Consider the following 22,622-nt stretch of genomic DNA (forward strand, 5'->3'; position numbering starts at 1 on the left):
AGCTCCTTCTCTACATTTTTAAATAGTATATACATGTTTTATTTTTAGAAAGCTTGAAATTACAAGGTGAGGTCAGAAATCTGTATCAGTTCTTTTAATTTTCTTGAGCACCACCTGAAGCCCAAATAGTTTTTTTTCTTGAAGCTGGCTGCTATTAAGATGGACCTAAGGCAATATAAGTGTTATTAGAAAGACGTAATTTCTTCCCCTCATATTCAGTTGGAATACCACTAAAATCCAATCTTTTATTGAGACCCCATTATCGTTAAGAAACATGAAAGTTCCTTACCTGTAGACACAACTACTAGAAGTATAACTGCTACCAAAAATCCTCCCTTTAGCAAAGATTAAAATTAAAAATACCAACAAATTATGATAACTTTAGACCCAAAGTTTATTCTGCTAGCTAAACTCTTTCCCCATAATCCTTTTTACACTTTTAGATATTGAAAGAAAACTGATGTTGAAATGTAAGATATACTTTTTTTTTGAGTCTGGGTCTCACTATGTAGCCCAGACTGGCCTCAAATTCATGGCAATCCTCCTGCCTCAGCCTCCTGAGTGCCGGAATTACAGATGTGCACCACCATGTCCAGCAAGATTACTTTTATAATTTTATATTAAAACATTTTTTTTTAACTATTTCAGAGTCAATCAAATTCCCTCTGAATAGTTATAAAGCAGGGCCTATTGTTCTCTGCAGGATCACCATACAAGTTAGGCCTTAGAGAGGCTGAAATTATTTGACTATGTTACATAAATGACCAAACAGCATTCTTTCTTACATGGCTGATTAGTGAGAAGAGGATGTAACTGGAGTGAAGCAGTTTAAAAGACTAAAGAGCAAATGTGCATTCTTTATATTAGAATTCATCCAACAGACACAGATACTGTGAAGAGTTCCTTCCTGAGCACTGTTTATTTGTCTGCTGAGGTCTCTGCCTTTGCAGTAAGGATATGTCCAACCTAAATACCCTTTTGATTTTTCTAGCAATCCACATTAGCCTTTTCATTTAAAACTCTTCTCCAAATTTTTGGTGGAGGGAGGGGTTACTGGGCACTGAGGCTTTCATACTGAGCTACACCCCTAACCCTTTTTTTAATTTTTTGAGATAGGGTCTCACTAAGCCACTAAATTGCCCAGGGTGGGTTTAAACCTGTATTCCTCTTGACTTATCTTCCTAGAGCACTGGGATCATAGGCATGCGTCATTATACCTGGCTCAAATTCATCTCTTATAGGAGAAGACTACTATAGCAAAGCCACTTGACTGTCACCACTCAGTCATTATATATTGCCACAGCGTTACTATATCGAGTTTAGAAGTTATTCTTTTTTACTTGTTTTGATGCAAATTGTGCAGTAATACATTACTGGAAAAAAAGTCTATATATCATGACTAAAATTAATAGGCTATCTTGTCTATTATGAAATTTTAGGCATTTCACTTAGCTTTGATGACTCAAACTTCCCATCTACAATATAGGAAGATTATACTCTCACGTTCGATAAGAACAAATGATATAAGCTCTTTTAAAAAGGGACAAGAACTAATTAAAGTCCAAATTACTCTTTATTTACACTAGATGAATTCTAATTTATAGTTCTTTTGAGCATTAGAGAAATATGAAGCTAGGCATGGTGGCATATAACTGTATCCCCAGCACTCTGGGAGGCTGAGGCAGGAAGACTGTAGCAAGTTCAAGGCTGGCCTCGAGTACTTAGTTCATGGCCAACCTAATTTACACAGTAAGACCCTGTCTAAAAAACCAAAATGAAACAAAACAAGAAAAAAAAGAAAAAAAAAGAAAGAAATTTGATTGATTAGGAAAGGTGAAAAACTCTTAAAAAAAAAGGGCTAACTATTCTTCAAGATACTGTTGCTTTTGTATCCCTTTATTTGTTTTATTCAGAGAACTATGCTTTTTATTTAGACAGAGGTGTTTTCTAAAACAAAGATCAGCAGGTTTTCTAATGTAAATTGTAATAGTAACAGTGTAATGGGTTTAGAATGAATGATTTTCATTAATATCTAAACATAGTTCTTTTCTAAAAACAGCTGAAGAGTCCATGTGCCCTAAGTACTAATGATTTAGCAGTAAATATGTCAGTAGCAGTTTGCGACAGGATATCATAAACTTTGGCACTGAGACTTACAGTTTGAGGGAGAAAGATCATTAAATACATTGCCAGATAAATTCAGGGCAAGCTTTGATGAACGTCACAGTTTGCAGGCACATGTTAGGAAGAAAGTACGCTTTCCGCCAACCTCAACTCCAACTCTGAGCAAAGGGTAGAGACGTGCGTTAAAAAGCACATCACCTGACTTTTGTCCTCCTCCTTTGAAAAGAAGAGTTCCGTAATTAAAAAACATTTGAATAAAAAGTATTAGCGATTTCACAAAATTTCTGTCTGTATTTTTTTTGGAAGAGAAACAATGAGGATGAGGGATGAGAATACTCTTATTAGAACTAGAGAACATCTTTTCTCTTGCTACAAATACCCAACTTCATAAAGAAAATAAAACCTGGATGTGCCAGACTGCCGAAACAGAGACTTTAGAGGCACTAATGATGGAATAAAAATGTAAACATTCAAATTTTTTGACCTGTCTCACAATAAGCTCATTTGATTATCTGTACAGTCTCTGAGAAACACTTCCAATGTATTACTGTGGAAATAGTAGAGAATTTTACAGGAATATACGCTTTGTTACAATTCAAAATGTTTAAAAAACTTTACTAGACCTTATGAACTAAAAATGTCTTACAGCTTTGAAAAAGAATCCATTTTCAGAATAAAGAAACTTACTTTGTCAATTTAATTTCTAAGTGCGGCCTTACGTGTTAGGTAAAGAAGTATGCAAGTACCACAGGTTTTTAGCATTAATGAAGTTAGAAAACTAAATAAAAAAGATCTTTCACCTATGAACAACTTTCATGTTATTATTACAGTGAAAAGCTAAAAACCTTTAAAAATCATTTATTTTTCTACCAGTATATATCAACATATAGTTATAATTGTCTGTCAGCTCTACTAGTTCTTAAGATGGTCTTTTCCCTGGAAAAAATGAGAAACGTTTCCAAAAGTTGAGCTTAGTATTCAATAAAAGACACTTGGCATTTATATTTGCTTATTATTTCAAAATGTAATTTGGGGAGAAAAATTTTAATTATTTTTATGAAGGGCCTGAAGAAACCCCAGTGAGACATTCTGTGGAGAGGTCCTTTGTTAGTGTAACATCTGACCTTCTATATCTTTGGAAATCATGCAACTTGGCTAATGTAGTCCTTAAAGAATTAATCAAGCAGATTGTAAGGCCCTAGTTACAGTGAAGCCAGCCAATTATGAGTTGCTCAGAAATTCATCATTGGCATGTCCAACCACATTGTCCCACATAAAGATTAGTAAAAATATGTGGAAGCAAGGCCCATTCCCACCCCAGCACAACTACAATATGTTTAGAGAAACTCAACAAAGTTTTGCCTTAGTAAAACAGTTTATTTGGAAATCTTTTTTATTCCCCACTTTACCCATGTTTTTTTCTGCCAACATGGCAAAGACTGCCCTATTTAGTTAAAACCTAAGTAGGGACTTTTACATTCAAACACACCTCTCAATTGAAGGCACTGAAGTCACATGCCACAAGCCTGAACTCATCAGTGAGTTCGTGAAATCCCCAAAGACCATCGTTAAGTCTTCACTTTTGTGATAGCACCCTTCCAAGCCTTACTTAAAAGAAAGATTTCTCTGCAAGACAGAAATGAAAGGGCCCTGAGTAGATGAAGACTGGTTCTCTAAGGAGAGGGCAGTGCTGCTCTTAAATAAAGAAGCTCCTTTCAGATAAGCAGAATCAGATTCCAGTTCAGTTGGTTTGCTGGCTACCCTTACTTTGAACTCTCATATTTAACCCAGCAGGCTTCAAAGCAGGTGAGAAAATAACCTACCACTTAAAAGCAATTTTTTCTTTTTCAGGAATTCTGGCCTTGGAGAGTATCAGCTCTGATATCAGCACATTCCACATCTCTAGGGATTTATGCAACTTTTCATTGCTCTATGTCTAATGTCAAACCAGATTTTCATCTCAGCCTGGAGAAAAATCAGGGAAAAAATCCTGATTTAGTAAGTATGAAATCTTTTCCATATATCCTTATACCATGCAAAAGAAGAGGCATTACAACCATTAACCATTCTAGTTTATCCCCTTCCATTTATCTAATTTTAATATACAGTGAGAATTATTAAAAATTATTAATCTTAGTGACTAGCATCATAAAAAAGCAATTTTTACAACAAATACATTTTGAGAAACTCAAATTGAACTTGTTCCACCATGTACACTGATATAAAAAGATATTAGGCTGGGTGTGGTGGCCCATGCCTGGAATCCCAGCACCTGGGGGGCTGAAACAAGAGGATCACAGTGAGTTTGAAGCCAGGGTTCAAACTGGGCTACATTCTGAGTTCAAGGCTAGCCTGAACTACACAGTGAGACCCTGTCTCAACAGACAAAAAACAACAAAAATACCAAAAAGATGTTAGATGAGGAAGAGACAAAGGCAACAATGAAGAAATATAGGCAATTTTCTTAAATGATTCTGCCTTGCTAAATAGAGGAACAAGTATGTTTCAAATATACTTTATCAGTTCCTACTTTAGTTAGTCATCAGATATCTGACTTAATCAAATATCCTAACACAGGTAGCTTGCAACTTATCAACAGGGTTGCCCGTGGCAGGAACTTAAAACACTTTCCCTCTTTTTTTGTGGTTCATATATACATAATGTACCAAATGTACAGTACTAATAGTATGATACTAACAGCATCATTTAAATGACACTCAAATACTGTTTATGCTTCAGTTTTTATGGGAAAATGCATTTCAAGCTTACTGTTACGACTTAGCTCCTTTATAGCTGCTCTTGGGTGATAAGGATGACAAGGAGAAGGAACAACAGCTAATACCTACTTTCTACTGTGGGCAGACCTAGTTCTACATGCTTGATACATTTGACTTTCACCCAAACCTATGCAGCAGTACTATTCTCATTTATAATTAAGGGTAGAGACAATGAAATAACTTACCTGAAGTTGCACAACCAATAAGTGTCAGGGATGGTTCCAGAGTCTCCACCCATAACCACTCTACAATTCTGCCCCTTCTCCACTTGGGTGAGGTGGCACTACTAGGATGTTCTGTGTTCCACAGATTGGTAAGAGACATACAGCAAGGTTTCTAGAGCTTTACACCTGGCGATCTTGTTAAAATGCAGATTCTTACTGAGGAGGACTATGGCGGTGCCTGAGGCTCTGCATTTTTTACCAGCTCCTGGGTGAGAGCTGAGCCCCTGGGATATAAACCACACCTTATGAAGTAGTGCACAGGTAGAATTTGAAACTCTAGTTCCCTTGATGTTTGTCTGCCAAGGCATTTATATGTTGTGTTTAGAAGCTGAAGACTGCCCATGCTGTAATCATTTTCCATGAACTCTTAAATGGGACCTGCCGTTGAAACTGCTACATGCCAGATACTGGTCTGATCATACTACCAGTAAATATTTAACTTTTAGAAATTTAAAATGTACATGTAAATGCCATAAGGTTAAAATATAGCTGTAAAAGTTCACTGTCAGTGACATTTTAAATTGTATATATCACCAACTATACAAAACCAAAAGTTAAGTGAGTAAATGCTTGTTTATTGTACATCAACTAGAGTCACAGTATATCAATAACTTTTAGTCTTAAAAAAAGCTTCCACTTTAAAATATGTAATTCTTCATTCTCGGACCCTGCTGGAGGAGTGCTAAAGAACTTATATGATGTAACCTGAAAGGCTCTTCTTGGTGCCATTAGTGACTTCTTTGGCAAAGGCAGTCACTGTAAACGAACACTGATGGATGGAGCACACAATGCATACACTCCACATTAATTTCAGCTAGTACATCACAGAAATACACCACTAACAGTTGCTACATATCTGGTCCAGATTTTAGATCTCACTCCTTGCTCTATTTCTCTTCCTTCCCACTCTGCTGCCTGAGAGAAATTCACAAACCATTTATCCCATTGCTTGCCTGTGTTTTTAAAATACACAGTTGCATATTTTCCCCTAGCTGCTAAAATTGATGTGCTCCCATTTCTAGTCCATTTTTTTCCATGCAGGATTACACAGTAAGAGCATTTCAATTTGAGATGCATTCACTCCCCAATCATTACCCTTGCAAACAAGAGTTACAATATAATCAATCACTAAGCTTCCTTTTTTACACTAAAAGGAAATAGGATAGTTAGTTTCCAACCCAAATATCTATACTCCCTGAACAACAATGAAAGTCACTCTTCTTGATGCTTGACCCAGAATCAAATGCATACTCAAGACTCCAAGGCCTACAGCCAGTGGCAACTGAACATACTGTACAGTTGACTTTCTGGGAAAATGGGAAACCAGTGCTCTAACCATGGTGCCAGAATAAAGCCAACTAATCTGTAAGGCACAAAACAAAATATTCTTAAGGCAGAAAAGGAGATTGTGAGGAAAACAGGGAGTTAGAATGGAGGCATATAGAAAAAAATATACATTACCATGCGAGGATTAGTTTTTCTAGGGTTTGCAGTGCTTTTATTTTGGAAGTGAAATGAATTATCATTTTCTTTTGGAGTTTTAACTGCTTATTACCCAGGAAAATTATAAAGATGCACAAGAAAGATGAATTTTTTTATAAGGTTTGGAGACTTAAAGGTAATTCTCTTTGGTAATTTTACCTGGAGCCAATGACATTATGAATAGTCATGGAAAACCCTCTTTAATGTCAGTCCTCAAGCACTTCTTGGGTCAGGAAGTGAGGAAGCAGTTCAAAATTAAAGGATAAAAATAAAGGCCTACACATGGCTCTATATCCAAGATGTGGGGAAGTCAATAAGAAGATACAGACACTGTAACTGGGAAAACCTTTTAATATAAATCATATTCTATACCAGGGGCCACCTTACCTACTTATTCTCCATCCTAGTTGTACTCTTTAATATAAAGTTTAGCAAATCCTCAGAGCTAATGATATCATTTAAATGGAATAATCAAAAGGTTCAGTTACAAAATATGGAAATTTTTTAAATGCCAAAGAAAACGTACTCAAGGCAAGAAAGAGTTGGATTATTCTAGTAATGAATGCGGTCTATCACCAAAGGTGATCTCCAAAAAACAACTTTATAATGTTATAGCACTGTATTCTTTAAATTTTTAAGCAACAGAAGTATAGCTCAAGTCACCAGAAACTTACGTTCCCACATTTATGGCAGTAACTTTACAAACAGACGTCTTCTATTGCTCATCTGAGTTAGCACAAACAGGTCAGAGATGATTTCTTGAGTGCTTCACAAATACTCTATACAAGTCCTTGAGATCATACTTACAGCTTTAGCAAAAACACCCACGATTTCAGGAAACTGGTGTGTGAGAAGAGCTATCATTGCTGTAGAAGAACACAGTCCTGCTGTAAAATGGATGAAAAAAGGAAGCTCCTTCTTGGGATATACAGACACATGATGAAAGGCTGAAGGGACAAAAAGTAGGAATGAATTTTATTTTGCAATATAATTTAAGCTAGTCTTGATATTTTCAGATTAAATCTATTTAAAAACTAAAAAGGAAAATATTTTTTACGAACAAGAAGTCTTTGGTCAAGCAAGGTACAAGAAGAAAGTTATCCGTTAGTTATTTCAGCATCAAAAGCATTTCTAAATAGCCAAATAACCATACTGGGGTCTGGGAACAGGATAGTATCGTGGGAAAGAACACTGATTACAAAGTCATGCTGAGGTGGTTTTGAAAAAGAGCTTTGTCAGTTATTAGTATGTGATTTTGAGTAAGTTGCTAAAGCCTGTAAAAGTTGCTATGGAGTTGTTATGATGAACACTGTAAGCACTTAGTAAAATGTGAGTTGTTATTAATTCTTGTTCTTTGGAAGCTCAGAGAATAGTATAAAGAGATAGATAAGTCATAGGGGATTTTCTCAGACGCATCAGTTAATAATTTTACCAAGATATTAACATGTTTTCTATATGACATTTCATTGCTCACTGTAAAAATGAACTAGAAAACTAAAGCCCTAGATTCTGATCATAAATTAATCCCTTTGCTTACTCTACTACATTTACATAATCAAGTACTTTTTTTTTTTTACCTGATTATAGATTCTGTTACCAGTTATATTCAAGTATTTATATTTTATTTAAAATTTGAAAAATACCTGAATACCAATTCAGAGATAAATCCATTATAGTGTCTGATACATAGTAGGTACTCAATATATTAATTTCTACTTAAACTGAGAACTAGTCTGAGACTTCATTAGTCCAGAAGTTGATAGCTCTGGGCTGGACACTAACCCAGGAATTCCTGATATACAGTAATATCCTGCATTAGTAAGGGATGACTAATTCAGTGCTGAACCAAGGTCAGCTATAAATTTCACTTTTTTCAACACAATGATTAACAGAGAAGATTACATGTAAGCTTCCTTCAACAGTCACAATATTTTTATGTATCTTATACAATTTCAGAGAGTATATACACCAAAAACCAAATTCATTTTAAAAGCCACAAAATTTCCAGAGTCTTGAGCCACGTTTAAAGTATGAATACAATGGAACTGAATTTTTTAAAAGTTCGAAACAGGAGGATGATAAATTCAAGGCTAGCATGGGTAACCTAGACTGTTTCAAAAGAGCTAAAGAAAGGGGCTGGGCTGGTAATACAGCTCATGTAGCTCAGTACAAGGCCTTCGGCTAAATCCCCAGTACAGAGGGGAGAGACAGACAGACAGAAACAGAGACAGAGAGAGAGACTGTAGACAACACCCAAATAGTCCTCAACCCCTTTTGCTCTGTTCCTCAGCTACTAGAGGCCAATTCTTTGTAGCAAATGAAAAGAAACAAGTCCTGGTATTTCAGAAGGCAGGAAATAAACCAGAAAAATTAATAATGTTTAGTATTTTAAATACTGTTTAGTATTTTAGGGTTTCTAAAGTACTTGTTTGTTTTTTTTTTAGTAAGCCTAAGAGATAGATGGTATTATCCCTGTTTCATATGGCAGAAAACTACATAACTTTAGTGTGAAAATTCCCTTAAATATGAGCTTCCTGTACTGTAGGAGAGACCCAATTATTTCTTTCTGGATTGCTTTCTGTAGATTCATTTGTCAGTCAATGTTTGGCTAATACATCAATATAATGAATGACTGACTAGTACAGAAACACTCCCTTGGAATGAAAGTTCAAATTTCATCACCAGTTTATAGAGAAAAATTTATCAGGAGGCATAATAGACAACTAAATAGCTATGTGAACTAGGGGAATAGTTCAAATCTGAACTTATGAGGTCCATAAGCAAATTCCAGAATGCTGTAAGGCATATCAAGGTTGAAGGAATTAAAAAAAAAAAAGTACTCCTGGGTATTAGAACTCTACATTATTAAATATTTGTTCATTCTACCACAGGCAGAGACAGGAAAAATATCCTAAGAACATATACGATAATCAAACAAAGTCCTCCAGCTTACCCTTCTACTGCAACCTCCTGGAGTCTGCACTCTACATGTAGTTAGAATTCATAAAGCCTTACCAAAAAAAAAGAAACTATCTGGTCTTGTAGCATATGACTCAGAGATACGAAAATTACTCTTAATTTATTAATATTAATATGTAAAGTTAGCCTTAGAAAACTTTTGTAATAATTGCAAAGCGGACATTATTTTAGCCTAAATGTATTAGCCTAATAAACTTCTGTATATTGATGTTTTATAATTAAAGATCCATTGCATTGCTTTAAAATCTTTATTCTTTTTTAAATGGAAAAATAATGACAAGAACAAATACTACCAACCTCACCCTAGGAAGGAAAATGAAATTTTTCTCACTAATGATCTCCTAATTGCCAAAGTCAATAGATTCTGCTCAGTAACTGCCTTCTCAGATACTCCTCCTCACTTGGAAATTTCTTCCTCCTTTTAGTTTCTAGAATATCTAGTTCTGGCTCTTGTGTTATCTGACCACTCCTTCAATAAATCTCCAACTATTTTCCTGCCATCAATTCCTTAGACATTTTTGTGCCATCATGGTTCTATCCTTACTTCAGTTCTTACACTATACAATTTCTCTTAGTGATCTCATTTTTGTCTAGAATAACAACTTTTTCCTCCTTTCTCCTCTCCCCTGTTCCCCCCTCTCCTTGCTTCCCTTCTTCTCTTCCTTTTTTTTTAGAGACTGTATTTTCCCATGTTGCCCAGGTTGGCCCCAAACTCACAATTAGTTTACTAATATTTCCTGAAGATGTTTGTATTTATAAGGGCTATTGTTCTGCAGTTTTTTTGTATCTCTGTTTGGTTTTGGTATGAAGACAATACAGGCTTCAACAAATGAGTCAAAGAGTATTCTCTCCTTTATTTTCTGAGAGTTTACAAGGCCTGGTTATAATTTCTCTTACAAATGTCTGCTGTTTTTAGTATCTTTAAGATATTGCTGCTTTTAGTATCTTTAATCTTTGTGTTCTTCCTTGCCTCTAGCACAGGATTTTGCCCGATAGTATTTGAAAATGAATCATTATGCAACTATATCCGAGAAATGGTTATGAAAGTATTTACAAAGTCCCAAAAGGGTCTTATTTCTTCCTTTTTAAAAAATTTTTATTTATTTATTTATTTATTTATTTATTTATTTATTTATTTATTTGATGGTACTCAAGACTGAATACAGGGCCTTTGTACTGAGCTATACCCCCACCCATTTTTTAATTATTTGAGACAGGGTATAACTAAGTTGCTAAATTGCCCAGGCTGGGCCCAGCCTCCCAGAGTGCTGGGATTGAAGGTGTGCACTACCATGCTGTATTTTCCTATGGGAAAATACACTACGTGACTCAAAGGGGTCTTAAAATGAAGAACACTATGGGAAATGCTGTTGTCTGAATATGGTTTGTGACCGCCCCCCCACCTCAAAGGTTCAAGTGTTACGAATTTGGTCCCATGTGGGCAGTGTTGTGAAACAACCATGAACAGGTAAGGCCTACTGGGAGGTCGTGACTAGGGGTGTGCCCTTGGAAGAGACTGTGGGATGCCAGTTTCTCTCTCTGCTTCCATATGGAGATATAATCATTGACCTACCCCTGCACGCGCTCCTGCCGTTGCTATCCACTTGTGAGCTGATGCCAAGGGACAGCCCTCACTACAAAAGCTTGCACTATCATAGAATTTCCAAAACTGTGTGCTAAATAAATCTTTCTTCATAGTTAGCCTACATCGATAGTTATAAAAATGTGACTAATACAGAAAAGAATCTAAACCATTACTTATAAGTTTAAGAAAAATGAAATATTTACTTACTAGGTAACAGCTCTCTGTCAGCAGTTTCTGTGCAGCTGGGATAAGGGTAAAATAGATGTCCTTTCTCTAATGGGTATGGAATCATTCTAAAAGCTGAGAAAAAATACTTATGTTGACATTCAATTTTATCTCATTTACCATGCTATGCTATAGATCAAAACTATTTTAGAGATAAATTTTTACAAAATTATCATATAGTGTTTTGTTTTCTTAGGCATTTTAGATGAAAGAAAGTAAGCAAAAGAATAAAGGGAAAATAAGACAGTGAACAGTCAATGGTTTAGTTTAATTAGAGCAAAACCAAAGGCGGCAGCGGGAAGTAAGATTTACTGGGTTATTCTCTGTCTCAGTCTTCTTACTGCAATCATAGACTTAACTCTACAGTTCTAAACTTTGCTTCTTAAAGAAATCTTCATAAAGTTGTTTAGGCCCTAACTACTGGGAACCTTCTAAAAAAAGAGTACCAAATGGCTCCTAAATTCACACGTGAAGTTCACCAAAGTTTTCTATGAGCAGAGGTTAATCTAGTTTAGGATTCACCAAAGTGAAACCCTTTAGCCAGATCTGACCCACTATCTATTTTTATAAATAAAAATATATTAGGACACAGCCCTGCTGTTCACTTATATACTGTCTAAGGTTATTTCCATTAGGTGTGGCGGCGCCTGCCTGCAATCCCAGCACACAGGAAGATTTTGAGTTTGAGGTCAGCCTGGGCTACATAGTGAGTTAAAGGCTAGTCCGGGTGGCACAGTGAGACCCTATCTCAAGCAAACAATAAAAGGTAGTTTTCATGATGTAAGAATAGTTGTGACAAAGACTATATGGCCTGCAGAGCCTAAAATATTACTTTTAGAAAATTTTGCCCACTTTTCATTTAGATTATTAACAATTCTTGTGGAGTTATCAAAGAAGAAATCCTTATTGATCTATTCCACTAGGTAAGTACTCAGCAAAACTGTGATAATGCTTTTGAGTTTTCCTTCAGTGGTTGGTTCTATAAATTTTTCTCAAAATATAGACTTTACCATAATAAGAAGTAGTTACTAGCCCGAAGTCTATCATCAAATCAGTGATAACATAAGGAAATCATTCATCAGGGTACATTAAATATACAATATAAACAATATCCGTGTGGAATACCCCCATGTGCTAAACAGAATGCCAGGCAAGGAAGACACATACAAGTTAAATGAGATACTGTAGCTTGTTTGGGGGTGCTGACAGCCTACTAGAGAAACTCTGAGCTCCTCAAGTACATAATCTCAGTTTTATCCATCTTTCTACTGTCAAGACCAGTATACGACTGTTTCCAAATAATTAATACAGAGGCTCTCAAGGACACATAGTGTCCCTTATGGATCAGGTTTGATTATTTATTTATGTGTGTGTGCTGGAAATTGAACCCAAGGCCTCACACACAATAAGCTTACCTTCTACCACTAAGCTATACACCCAGTCTCAGTAATGTTTTATGATACCATAGATTGAAAAAAAAAAAAAAAAAGAACAATTTTAGTGGGTCCAAATAACTTTAAAAGTTTATGCCCTAACAACTTAGAAATTTTTTAAAAAATAAACATAAATTGGAAATAATTTTTCTTATTTTTAAAGAACCATTATTAGCACCACATCGTGGTGCAAACCTGTAGTCTCAACTACTCAGGAGGGTGAGGTAGAAAGATCACTGAGCCCATGAGTTCAAGGTCAGCATAGGCAACATAGAAAAACCTAATTTTAAAAAAGCCAAAAAACCAAAACTATCGTTTCTTACTAGTAAGACATATGCATGGAACTGTCAGACATTGCACAACTACCTTGGACTCAAACTGGACACCACTATCCTCTTTCCTGTTCCACACTGACTTTTGTGTGTTATTTTTTAAAAATCACAGCAAACTAACAAAACCCAGCTTTGCAAAAATATAGAAGGAATGGAGTATAACGTTGAAACTGAACTACCTAGAGCCAGCAATTTATATAGTATCTGACAGAGCTGAGTATTTCTACTAAAACTTTTTCATGAAAACTTTAAAATATCCCATGATATCCTTATGAACTGCTACAATGTTCCAAGGGCCTCACAGCAAATACTGGGACCTAAAAGGGCTAAACAATTTTTGTGAATAAGCACTGAATTTACTTTTGAAGTTTTATGATAGTTGTGGTATACTTTCCAAGAAAATTATGAAAGTGCAATTATAAAATAGTTTGATTAAGCTTCTTTACTTTAATAGTTAAGAAGCTACAAATAAGAGATCTGTTAGTTAAAACAGCCCAGTTTGTTCTCCAGAGAAAATGTACAAATGGCCAATAAACACATGAAAAGATGTTCTACATCACTAATTGTTAGAGAAATGCAAATCCAAACCATAATGAAATTCTACTTCATATCCATTAGGATGGCTATTATCAAACAAAAATCAAAGCAAAAAATAACAAATGTACCCAGGCGTGGTGGCACACGCCTGTAATCCCAGCCCTCAGGAGGCTGAGGCAGGAGGATCTTTGTGAGTTCAAAGCCAGCCTAGGCTACAAAGTGAGCTCAAGGCCAGCCTGAACTGCATAGTGAGACCCTGTCTCAAAAGACAAAAAAAAAAAAAAAAAAAAGAAAGAAAAAAAAAACAAATGTTCATAAGGATGTGGAGAAACTGCAACTCTTGTGTGGAACGCTGATGGTAATGTCACATGAAACAGCTGCTATGGAAGACAGTATGGTAGTTTCTCCAAAAATTATATTTTACATCCAGCAATTCCACTTCTGGGTATATACTCAAAAGAATTGAAAGCAAGAATTCAAACAGATATTTGTACATCAAGATTCATGGCAGCATTATTCACAACAGTCAAAAGGTATAAAAAAATCCAAATGTCTACTGCCAGATGACTAGATACACAAAACACAGTATATGCATACAATGAAATATTACACGCTTAAAAAAGAATGCAATTCTGAAACAAACTATATGATAAACCTTGATGATATGCTACATGAAATCAGCCAGAAGCAAAAGGACAGATATTGTTAATGATTCCCCATGTGAGGTAGCAGAGGTCATACTCATAGAGACAGAAAATACAATGGTGGTTGCCAGAGGCTGGGGAAAAGTAAGAATGAGAAGTCATTATCTAATGTGTACAGAATTTCCATTCAGAAGGATTAAATGTCTGGAGATAGATGGTGATAACAGTTGTCCAACAATGTGAATGTATATAACACCACTGAACAGAACACGAAGAGTTAAAACAGTAAATTTTGTTATATTTCACTATAATAAAAAAAATGAGAATAGAGTTGATACAGTTAAGAGGAAAATAGTTTCACGTTATACATATCTGAAAATAAAATAAAACCAGACCAATTTTTAAAATGAGAATATGACTGGGCATGTAGCCCAGTATAAAGTACATGGTTACCATAGGAGGCTTTGGATTCTACAAAAAATTAAAGCAATCGCTTAACCACATTAAAAAGCTAACAAGCCAAAGGGCATAACTTTTCATTTTCTCTCCTTACATGCATTTAACTTAAATGAACAAATGGCAGAATACCATGACAGTTTCTCACTCTGCTCTTCCTAAATGTGGCATTAATATAAATAGATTAACCATTTCTTTTACCAATAAAACAACTATAATGCCACTAAGTTCTCTTTGAAACCAAACAAATCGTTAGAGAAACTCACACAATCTCATTTAAAAAGATAGCCTGTTAATGCAATGAATGGTCAGAGATTAGGGTTACATTTAGAAAAGATTACTTACTGCCTTCCCATGTACACTGCAACAGATTAAGAGCACCCTCTATTCGTTTCCAGTGCTGAAGGTGAAAGAAAGCATAAGCAACTGCTTCACTGTCACCCCGTTTCAGAATATGTTCTGGTGGTAAAATCAAACTTTTCATTTCTAGTAAATACTGCAAGAATAACATATACATACATACAACAGAAAAGAATTAAATTGTGCTTAGTTCAAACATCTACAAAAAATATATTCAAAATGCTATAAAGCCAAATTGATTTTTTGAAAATTATACATATTAAAATAGTTCAAATGACATGAAGGATCTTCTGAAAATTTATGTATAAAATGCTTATACATGCAAATTGTTTTTAATAGCAAATTCTAAAAATCAGAATGATTCTATACATAAAAATATGGCAACAAATGGCCTGTATGACCTTGCTAAATACAAAATGGAAGCTCAAGCTAAAGAAATAATTTGAGAGCAAATATTTATTTTCCAAAAAAGAATCAAATGTAAAGTTATAATAAATTTTGGAATAATACTTTGCAGCAACATTCCATTGTTGGTTCTTTTATTTCCATTTTATAGGTTAGAAAATTTAATTGTGGAAAAATCCAACTAAGTTCATACTTACTAAGTACGAAGCATTCTGCTTGTTAGAAAATACCAACAACAACAACAAAACATTTTCCCCGTTCTCTCAGCTTCATAATATAATAGGAAAGACAGTTCTTAAGAAAATAAGTACCGCAGACTGTGGTAAAGGCCTTATTAGAGGCATAAACAACATACATGGATATATGGCTAAGAAGTATTTTTTATTTGTTTTTAAAAACATCTTTATTAATCTGTTGTATACTCAATTCTGTAAAAGAAGATCTCTAACCTCAAAAAGAATTTCAGTACAAAAAAAAAATCTTTTTTGAGATAGAATTGACATATCTTAGAATTCATTTATTTAAAGTGTACAATTCAATGGTTTTTATTATATTCACAGGTATGTACAACCATTATCACAGTCAATTTTAGAACATTCTTACCACTACAGAAGGAAACCTGATACCCTTTAGTTAACACTCTCTACTCTCTCATTCCCCAACCCACTAACCGAGCACTAACCTATTTCCTATCTCTATAAATTCGCCCATACTAGGCATTTTATACAAATGGAATCATATTATATGTAATCTTCTGTAACTAGTTTCCTTCATTTAACATGTTTTCAAGGTTCATCCAGGTAGTAGCACATATCAATACCTCACTCCATTCTGTGGTCCCATAAAGTCCCATTGTATGGCTATATGGATATACCAAAATTGGATTATCTATTCTTTATCTGACAGACATTAGGTTGTTTCTACCTTTTGGCTGTTATGGATAATAGTGTTATTATCATTTGTGAATAACTTCTGGTGTGAATATATCTTTTCATTTCTCTTAGATAAAAACTTTGGAATAGGCCCGCTGGCTCATATGATAACTACGTTTAGAATGTATCATGATTTAGGGGCTCTAAATAAACCACTTGATGGGATTTGATATTTAAAGATAGGTAGTTATGTAGAAGAGCAGCCTGATAGCAGGCAAGGGGAGAAGAATAGGAGAGCACATTCAAAGCACAGGCCCATCTTGAACATAGGCACTGAACCGGAACAGCACAGATGTATATAAAAGACTGGAAAGCACACCTGTTATACTGCATCAATTTTTCTTCACATATGAAATGAAATTCTATTTTTGACTCCCGAAGAAAATACCTGTTTTAATATAACTCATACCAAAAGCAGTATAATCATGACTATAATACTAATCAAAGGATACTAACTCCATAAAGAAAGACACAAAATCAACTACTTGTATATCATCTTTCTACAAAAAGGGCAACAGAAAACAAAACCTTCAAAAAAATATTTTTATTTAGCTAAATCCTTCCTCCGAAGACTAAGGCCAGAATGCACCATCATTCTAGAGTAGGTTTGAAACAACTTTTTTGGTTCTAAACAATTTGATAGTAAATTATGTGTCAGGCCATATTAACTTCATTATAAAATATAAAAAGAGAAAGATTCCAGAGGTGTCTCAAAAGACAGACTCTTACATTTCAAATTCCAGTAGCCTCGGTTATTATACAAACTGAGAACACCAATAAAAGGGCTCAATTTATGAAATAAACTTTATAAGACTGCAAGGAGCAATAAGACTCTGGAGAGAATCTTAAAAATGAAGTTTGTAGTGGTTTTGAGATTTAAGCCTTAGGTTATTAGCTCATATGTATGCACTGCTCATAGTAATACATCTAAAACAACTGTTTCTCCTTTCTTTATGAAAGTGACTCTCCAACCATTACTGAGCTTAATGCCCATCTTTAATTACGCTTACTCTTGATGTCTCTGGCTCTGTTCTCAAAGTGTTAGAATGCAGTCTGCTCATCGATTTATTTTAGCAGATGTCACAAACTATGAGATTATTTACTAATCCACTTTGGGGACTTAACATTTCCTATTCAGTTTCTTAAAGGAATGCAGCAGAGGTTGTGTCCTGGTCAAGCAAAGCCCATTTGCTGCCTGGTTGGGTTCTCTTCCCTTAGTGCCTTGGGCCTATATTCAGGAGGGTAATATTCTTTCTAATCCTCTCTAATCCTTGCCCATTTTTTGAAACACAGTAAAAGATCACTCATACCAGGCAGCTATGGGAAAATGGACTCAAATAGCTGACCTCTGACATGATTCCTTATGCTCTTTGCAAGTACACTAAAAGCTTCTTCACTAGGTAGCAAAGAAAATGTGGCAATCACAGTGGAATCACCATTGTAAAAAGAGTATCTCATTTTCAGAAGAAAACTCTATTCTTAAACCAAATCCTTATTAAACTCTGCTTTATTTTACAGATACAAAGAAAAAAATCCAAAATGATTCTAGGAGCTTTAACTCCCAATATGGCAATTATTTTGTATACTGGCAACCACTTAGCAAATGTAAGCAAAGATATCTGACTAACAACTACTGAATAAAACTTAGAAAATATCAATGAAAATACTTTTTCGAACAGCAACTATATACCTGTATTTCACTGTTTTATAATCCAAGTGTCAATGCAAGAAGTAAATACACATTGACAGACAACAGGACATTATAATTCAGGATTTTATATTTTACAAGATTTTGCTAATTATTTTAAAAAATATGTTCCCTCTACTACCTTACTTCTATTATCATGTCTTTCCTATCAGCAAATGCCCTTTTCAATTTGAATTTACAGCAAAGCATTTTTCTGCTTCTAATTTGACACTGAAATAAAATTTGGCTCCCAAAATATAAGAGAAAATTTTTAGTTTAAGAAAGATGTATTTAATGGGGTGGGTAATGGGCAGTGGTTTAGCATGTACTCACCATGTACAAGGCCCAGGCTTCGATACCTAGCATGCGTGCGCACACATACACACACATAAATATTTAAAGTAAAATACAGGATTATTACTTATTTTTTTCTCCTTCATGAACTGCTATTCAGGACTTCCTGCCCCTCAGTGTAGGCCACTGGTTACTACACAACAGAAAGCATACCCTTCATAGTCTACTATAGTACCTAGCATATATTTCAACCCAAAGTAGATATTAACATGCTCATTAACTGAGTTGATTTGATATTCACAGCTAAAATGTCTCTGAACTGGTATTTCAGTTTTTACTGAAAGATATTTTCTAACTCTGGGCAAACTAAAACCAAACAAAAACAAAAACACCTAACTATGCAGATTTTACTATATTTTTTTAATAGTGCTAGGATTCAAAGGCTTTACCTTTCTAAGAATATGAAAGGTTAAAAACTGGTAGTTTGTTTTGTTTTGGTCTTTTATTTCTGCCTACAAAAGTACACTCAGTGTACAAAACTGGAAACATAACAAATGTAATTTATGTTTGTCTAGATTTCTTTTTTAGAAATAGTACATACTTTTTTTTGGTGGTTGTACTGGGGATCAAACCCAGGGCTTTACACATATTAGGCATGTACTCCACCACTGAGCTAAACCCCATCCCCTATGAATAATACATTGATTACATTTTTCTGAAAAAAGTGGATAAAATTGTGATACAACTCACTCTTTACATATATCTCTCTTTGTCTCTAAATCTAACATTCAAAATTATATAGTAATCCATTAAAAACTGAGTTACTTCACAAGAAAGAAATAAGATCATGCTGAAACTGCAATACCATCCTTTTATTTATTTATTTATTTATTTGTCTTTTTTTGAGACAGGGTCTCACTATGCAGTTCAAGCTTGTCTTGAGCTCACTTTGGAGCCCAGGCTGGTCTTGAACTTGCACAATCCTCCCACCTCAGCCTCTTGAGTGCTGGGATTACAGGTGTGTGCCATCACACCTGGCAATACCATCCTTTTAAAACATAAAAACTAAAATAATTAACAAAAAATTGTGAAAAGTTAAAATGGCTAAAAATTTTCAAGAAATGATGGGTATAAAATTTTACTCTTGTGAACATAGATAGGTTTTTGAAAAAAACGTAGTTTTAAACTACAGACATATTTATTTGTCAGTGTTTGTTATGTGCTAGGTAAAGTACCGCACATTAAGTGATGAATGAGACAAGAACTCTCCTCTTGTTTACGTGGAATAGTGAGAGACATAAAAAACAAGACCCAAATGCAATAAACAAAAAAGGTATGAGTGCAGTATTAAAGGAACAGAGAAAAGAAAACCATTATCTCTACCTGGGAAAGCTAGGAAAGACTCCTTTCAAAAGGAGACAACAGATGAGTAGAAGCTTGGAGAATGAACAGGAATTTTCCAGGTGGGGAAATGACAGCTCAGTTACATAGCAGTAGTGATTAGGATGCGACATAATAATCATGATTGGGAGCAATGACAATGGGGGTAGGGAGCAAGCAGGAAGGTTGGAGACAGATACTGGGACCAGACTGTGAAAGGATATTGTGTGTAACACTAGGGGCTGGTCTTTATAAGTAGAGGGCTTTAATTAATAAAGGTAAGATTTGCTAGTTAGAGAGACAACTCTGGCAACAGCCAGAGTGAAGAGGCGCTGATGGCAGAAAAACCAGAGAGGAATTCATTTTAAAAAGCTGGTGAAGTATTTGAGATCATTTCTACATCTACGTGTTTATAAAAGAAGTAGAATTAGAGAGACACAGAGACAGAGAGAGAGAGAGAAAGAGAGAGAATGGGGGAATTTTTACTTTATAAACTTATGAAGTGTCTGCATTTTTTAAAAAAGCACTCATTATTTTAATAATGACAAAAATAATAATATATGTTGAAAATATAGGTAGTGAAGGTTCCCAGGGGTCAGTAAGAACAGGGATGGCTAGATATGAAAAACATGTCAGGGGTTATGAGTTGGTAATTTTGAAAGGAGAGAGGTAAAAGTTAATGAAAAAAGAGAAGATAATGAAGCTCTAATTCAAAATATTAAAGAAGAGGCAGTGTAGAGAAAATAATAAAATTTAAAAATCAGTTTGATACACATTTTAATGTCTAAAGTACTTATCGTAAGGATTTCCTCAACTACAAGAAAAACAAGTCTGTAGATAAAAAAGACACAGTTAAATTACCATCAAATAAAACATAGTTGAAGACTTAAACAAAAGCCAGTATCTAACGTACTGTAAGATATTTCATACTACTTCTGAATCATCCTATTGTTATATCTGCAATAAATCAGAAGTTGCTTAGGTCAAAACTACTGTTCAACACACTGTACTCAATTAACTACTTTAGTCTCTTGCTTTTTACAGCAAATATAAAAATAAAAGCTACTCGGGAAGCTGTAATTTTTAAAAGATGTAATAATATATGGTCTATTTTGCTCTCCTTTTTGTAGTCCCAGGGATCGAACCCAGGGCCTCGTGCATGGATGGTTTCTTTCATGACTCTAAAACCATACCTATGCTTACATTCAAATTCACTTTAATTTTGAACGGCTTTGATCTTCGTAATTTTTCTTTAGATTACTTTTTGTAAATCTTACAACAGCTTTTGACCAAAAGCAATATAATTCTGACCTGAAGTAATGATAATGCTTTATAATCTTCCTCTTAAAAGGAGAGGTTAAAGAAAAATCTCTCTGAAGACATCTGAAATTAAGGTACTTTGCTCTTGATCAGTCATGCACACAAAGGACCAATTTATCTCTGCAATTAGTGTTCTCAGTGCACATTCTATGAGATTGGACAGGCAGGCTGAATGCAAAGGGTCCACGTGGATATGTATTAGGGGAGACTAAGACAGCTCCCAGACAGAAGCAAACCAAGTTGCTATGTGAATAAAATAAGGGAGGTGTAATGCTATGTCGAAGTCTCAGGAACAAAAGAAAAGTGACTTTATATGGAAGCGTAAAGGAAGGGAGGCCACAGGAAACCTTCTTTCTGTATCATTGTACAGACCCATGCCTCAGAAGAAGCATTTCTTATCTCAACTCTTCCCCTTAGGTCACAATGCAGCATAATGGAAAGGCAAAGTGTTTTGCTCTAAGTTTGGGTCACGCAGACCTCAACAGCACTTCTCCTTTTCTCCCTGTACTCCTGCTATCGTACTCAGAATTTCAATTCAGTGTGAACTACCACTCATATGGGGAGTTTAGCCAATGAAACGCAATGGCTTGCTATTAAAGAGGTATCTTCTATAGTGGATAAAACTCATAACATCTTACAGGGTTCGATTTCTGGCCAACCACAACAGATTTTACTCTCTATATATTATATCAATTTATTTTAAAAATTCTCCTTGCACTTATAAAAGTTTCCAGGCACGATCTCTTTTCTTGGCAATAATGCTAAAAATACTCTTACTTAAAATAATTTAAAAGCTACAGATATCATATTCCCAACTATGTACTCAAGTTACACAGACTTACTAAGCAAGTTCTTGTTGTTTTGTTTTTAATATTCTACTTTTCTCATGTGCCAAGGGTTTCTTCTACAAGGCATAAAAAAATTGTCTGCAAAGCTAGGCATGGTGGCACATTCCTGTAATCTTAGCACTCAGGAAGCTGAGGTAGGAGGATCACAAGTTTGAGGCCAGCTGGGGCTACATAGTGAGTTCTAGGCTATTCCGGACTATATAGTGAGACACTGACTTAAAAAAAATTGTCCGTGCCAGGCGTGGTGCTGTATGCCTGTAATCCCAGCACTCAGAAGGGTGAGGCAGGAGGACTGCCATGAGTTCAAGGCCAGCCTGGGCTACATAAGCTGAGTTCAAGGCCAGCCTGCACTACACAGCAAAACCTCGTCTCAAAAAAAAAAAGTGTCCTCAGAGTGTTAAATAATTCAAATTAGCTAAGTCCTAACCATCTTAATATCTTCACCTTTAGTTTACTCAAAAAAGAATTCTCAAACCTTATGCATTCTAAGGCTATAAGTACTAAAATAATATTAATAATATTCACAGGAAAGAGTACATATTGAAACAGGTGAAACAGGATGAGAAAATGGAGACAAATAAAATAAAGCCATGACCAC

At 35.0% G+C, this 22,622-nt stretch overlaps 1 protein-coding gene across 6 annotated transcripts in view; it reads right to left on the reverse strand.

Moving 5' to 3' along the window:
- The window catches only part of St7l (suppression of tumorigenicity 7 like), a 109,423-nt gene that overhangs the window by 33,737 nt on the left and 53,064 nt on the right, over positions 1-22,622 (reverse strand). For 5 of the 6 annotated variants that reach the window (XM_013516417.1, XM_013516414.1, XM_013516418.1 and 2 more), the window contains exons 12-14: positions 15,144-15,294; positions 11,379-11,471; positions 7,415-7,554 (exon numbers count right to left, since the gene is read on the reverse strand). In XM_013516417.1, the coding sequence (XP_013371871.1) occupies positions 7,415-7,554; positions 11,379-11,471; positions 15,144-15,294 (384 nt within the window). Of the gene's footprint in view, positions 1-3,480; positions 4,090-7,414; positions 7,555-11,378; positions 11,472-15,143; positions 15,295-22,622 lie in introns of those variants that run through there. The other variant, XM_013516416.1, reaches the window with a different exon arrangement.

The sequence above is a fragment of the Chinchilla lanigera genome, unplaced genomic scaffold (genome assembly GCF_000276665.1).
Source record: "Chinchilla lanigera isolate Chin_1 unplaced genomic scaffold, ChiLan1.0 scaffold00034, whole genome shotgun sequence".
Classification (NCBI taxonomy): domain Eukaryota; kingdom Metazoa; phylum Chordata; class Mammalia; order Rodentia; family Chinchillidae; genus Chinchilla; species Chinchilla lanigera.